The 2,572-nt window shown below is 30.1% G+C and overlaps 1 protein-coding gene across 1 annotated transcript; it reads left to right on the forward strand.

The window, feature by feature from the left end:
• The first annotated feature begins 896 nt into the window (after positions 1 to 896).
• On the forward strand, positions 897 to 2,370 carry LOC127126289 (uncharacterized). Its single transcript, XM_051055187.1, has 3 exons — positions 897 to 1,306; positions 1,390 to 1,516; positions 1,603 to 2,370. The coding sequence occupies exons 1-3, from the start codon at positions 1,150 to 1,152 to the stop codon at positions 2,027 to 2,029; spliced, it is 711 nt and encodes a 236-aa protein (XP_050911144.1). The 5' UTR covers positions 897 to 1,149; the 3' UTR covers positions 2,030 to 2,370.
• Positions 2,371 to 2,572: the final 202 nt, after the last annotated feature.

The following is a 2,572-nucleotide window of genomic DNA, read 5'->3' on the forward strand; positions in this document are numbered from 1 at the left end:
GTGTATCCTATATTCTGATCTTCAACTCTAAACAACTAAAAAACAAATCTGACAACTCTAACCAAATAAAATAGAATTCTTAAACTCATAAAAAAGGTAACGACAAGTCACCACTCTCGAAATTGCTAAAAACTCTTGTCCTAACTCTAAAATTGTCTTCCTTAAAAATAACACCAAATATTATAGATTTATGATAAAATTATGAAACTCTCCTTCTAAAATAAATTTAAACTCTCTTTTAAACGCACTTAATTGCACCTCCAACAGAATTACAAAACTCCAGTTCTATTTGTTTCAGTTCAGCCTTATTGCAATAATTTCTGTATAAACTCTAAAACATAATGTTTAACTTCAAAATAGCACGATATATATATATATATATATATATATATTATTATATTAGATATATATATATATTATATATATAATATATATATATATATATATATATATATATATATTATATATATATATACACCCAATGGGAGCTGAAAAAAATGTAAAAAGGAGAAATGGTATATATATATATATATATATATATATATATATATATATATATATAGATATATATATATATATATATATCTATATATATATATATATATATATATATATATATATATATATATCTATATATATATATATATATATATATATATATATATATATATATATATATATATATATATATATATATATATATATATATATATATATCCAATGGGAGCTGAAAAAAATGTAAAAAGGAGAAATGGTGCATAAGCAAAAAGGGATGTTGTAAACAAAAAGTAGATATTTTGTTGAGAATATCAATTTAAAATAAAAAATAAACTAAAAATAGTTTGACCAAAAAATAAGAAAACAGCTAAAAAGTGTTTCAGTTTCAGCAAAGTGACCCCAACGGTCGAATCCTATGAAACTTCAAACGTTAAAGAAACATTCTGTTACAATATACAAAACCACACAACACAATACACTTTCAATTCTTCATTCTAATCTTTTGCGCCCACAGATTCATCTCAAAGAACACCAACTCATTCTTCAACCATTACCATTACATTCTCATTCAAAAATTTCACTCTCTTTTCCTCTCAAATTCTTATTTCTAATTTCTTGTTTTTTGAACTTTTCAGATTCTCTCAACCGAAGATGGAACCAGAAAACATTGATTGGAACAACATCGACTCCACCTTCGTTCAAGACGACACGTACGAGTACTTCGACGCGCCCAAATGGTTTGATTTCACTGCTTCCAATGAGCTTCTGGTTGATGAAGATGACGATGAAACCTGGTTTTGCACTCAAGGTGAGATCTTCTTCAAATAAAGGATAAAGATCATTTTTTTTGTAATGGGTTTTCTCTGTTTCTTAATTTCACTTCATTTTCAGATTGCAAACATCGCAACATTGCTCAAGATTTTCCAAAACCCATCACCACAACAACGAACTCCAAGGCAAAGCTATTGAAATTTGCAAGCTTTTCTGAAATTCTTCCATTTAGAGAGAGAAATAGAAGGTACTATTACCAGATCTCTTATAAAGAAAAACTAAAATTGATAAGATTACGATTGATTAATGCGGTTTTTCTGTTGTATAAATTAGGGAAAAATCTTCTATGGTTAAGAATTGTGATGAAAATAGAAGACCCATTTGTTCAAGGAACTTGAGTGAAGATATTGAGAATAAAAATCCAAACTTTACTGCGACGAATTTCGATGGTGGTACCAATAAGCTGAAGAAACCGTTGTTGGAAGAGACAGCTGATTTGAAAGAGTGTTCTGTGAGAAGTAATAGAAGATCGAAACTGAAGAGTACATTCTCTGCTCAGAATTTGTTGGGTGGCAGAGAAATCATGAGTCAAATCACAGGGTTTTGCTCTGAATTGAAGAGGCTAGCAACAAGGAAGGGTGCTAGTAAGAAAGGAGGGGGTTCAGATCCAAATGGGGTGTTGGGGGAATTGAAGGAAAAGACTGTGAGACGGAAGGAAAGGGTGCCCTTGCTTGTTGTTAACGAAGGGGCACTACCTTGAGAATGGAACATTACTAACTGTCTCTAGGTCGCATAAAGATGTTTCCGATTTTGATCGGGTACAGTTGTTGCAAAGTTTATTAACGTTGCGGTATGAATTAACTAATTCTTCTTCACAAAAATGATAAATAACAATATCCATATCATCAATAATTTTTTGATACCAATTTGTCGCAACGAGGTAAGGGATCCTATTTTAAAACCAAATTGTCATCAAATAATAGTGATTTAGTTAAAGATGGTTTTGTTGTTAACTTATAGTGATACTTGTATTGATTGATATATGTCTAAACTGAATATGGAGATTGCATGGTATTAATGATTATTGCATCGTTTGTCCTAGTTTCTCTCCAACTTTTTCTCCAAGTTGCCATAGTTGCAACTCTACCACCTTTGTCTCTAATTACAACACTACAACCCCATAAGCATTCTAAAAAGAAGTTCACATCTACATTACACCATTTGGCTTTTGGGGTTTCCACTTAGGTTGATTCATCTTGTTACTTCTTGGTTGATTCATTTTTGTTGCTATCTATGTTTGAAA

The sequence above is a fragment of the Lathyrus oleraceus genome, chromosome 3, assembly GCF_024323335.1.
Source record: "Lathyrus oleraceus cultivar Zhongwan6 chromosome 3, CAAS_Psat_ZW6_1.0, whole genome shotgun sequence".
Classification (NCBI taxonomy): domain Eukaryota; kingdom Viridiplantae; phylum Streptophyta; class Magnoliopsida; order Fabales; family Fabaceae; genus Lathyrus; species Lathyrus oleraceus.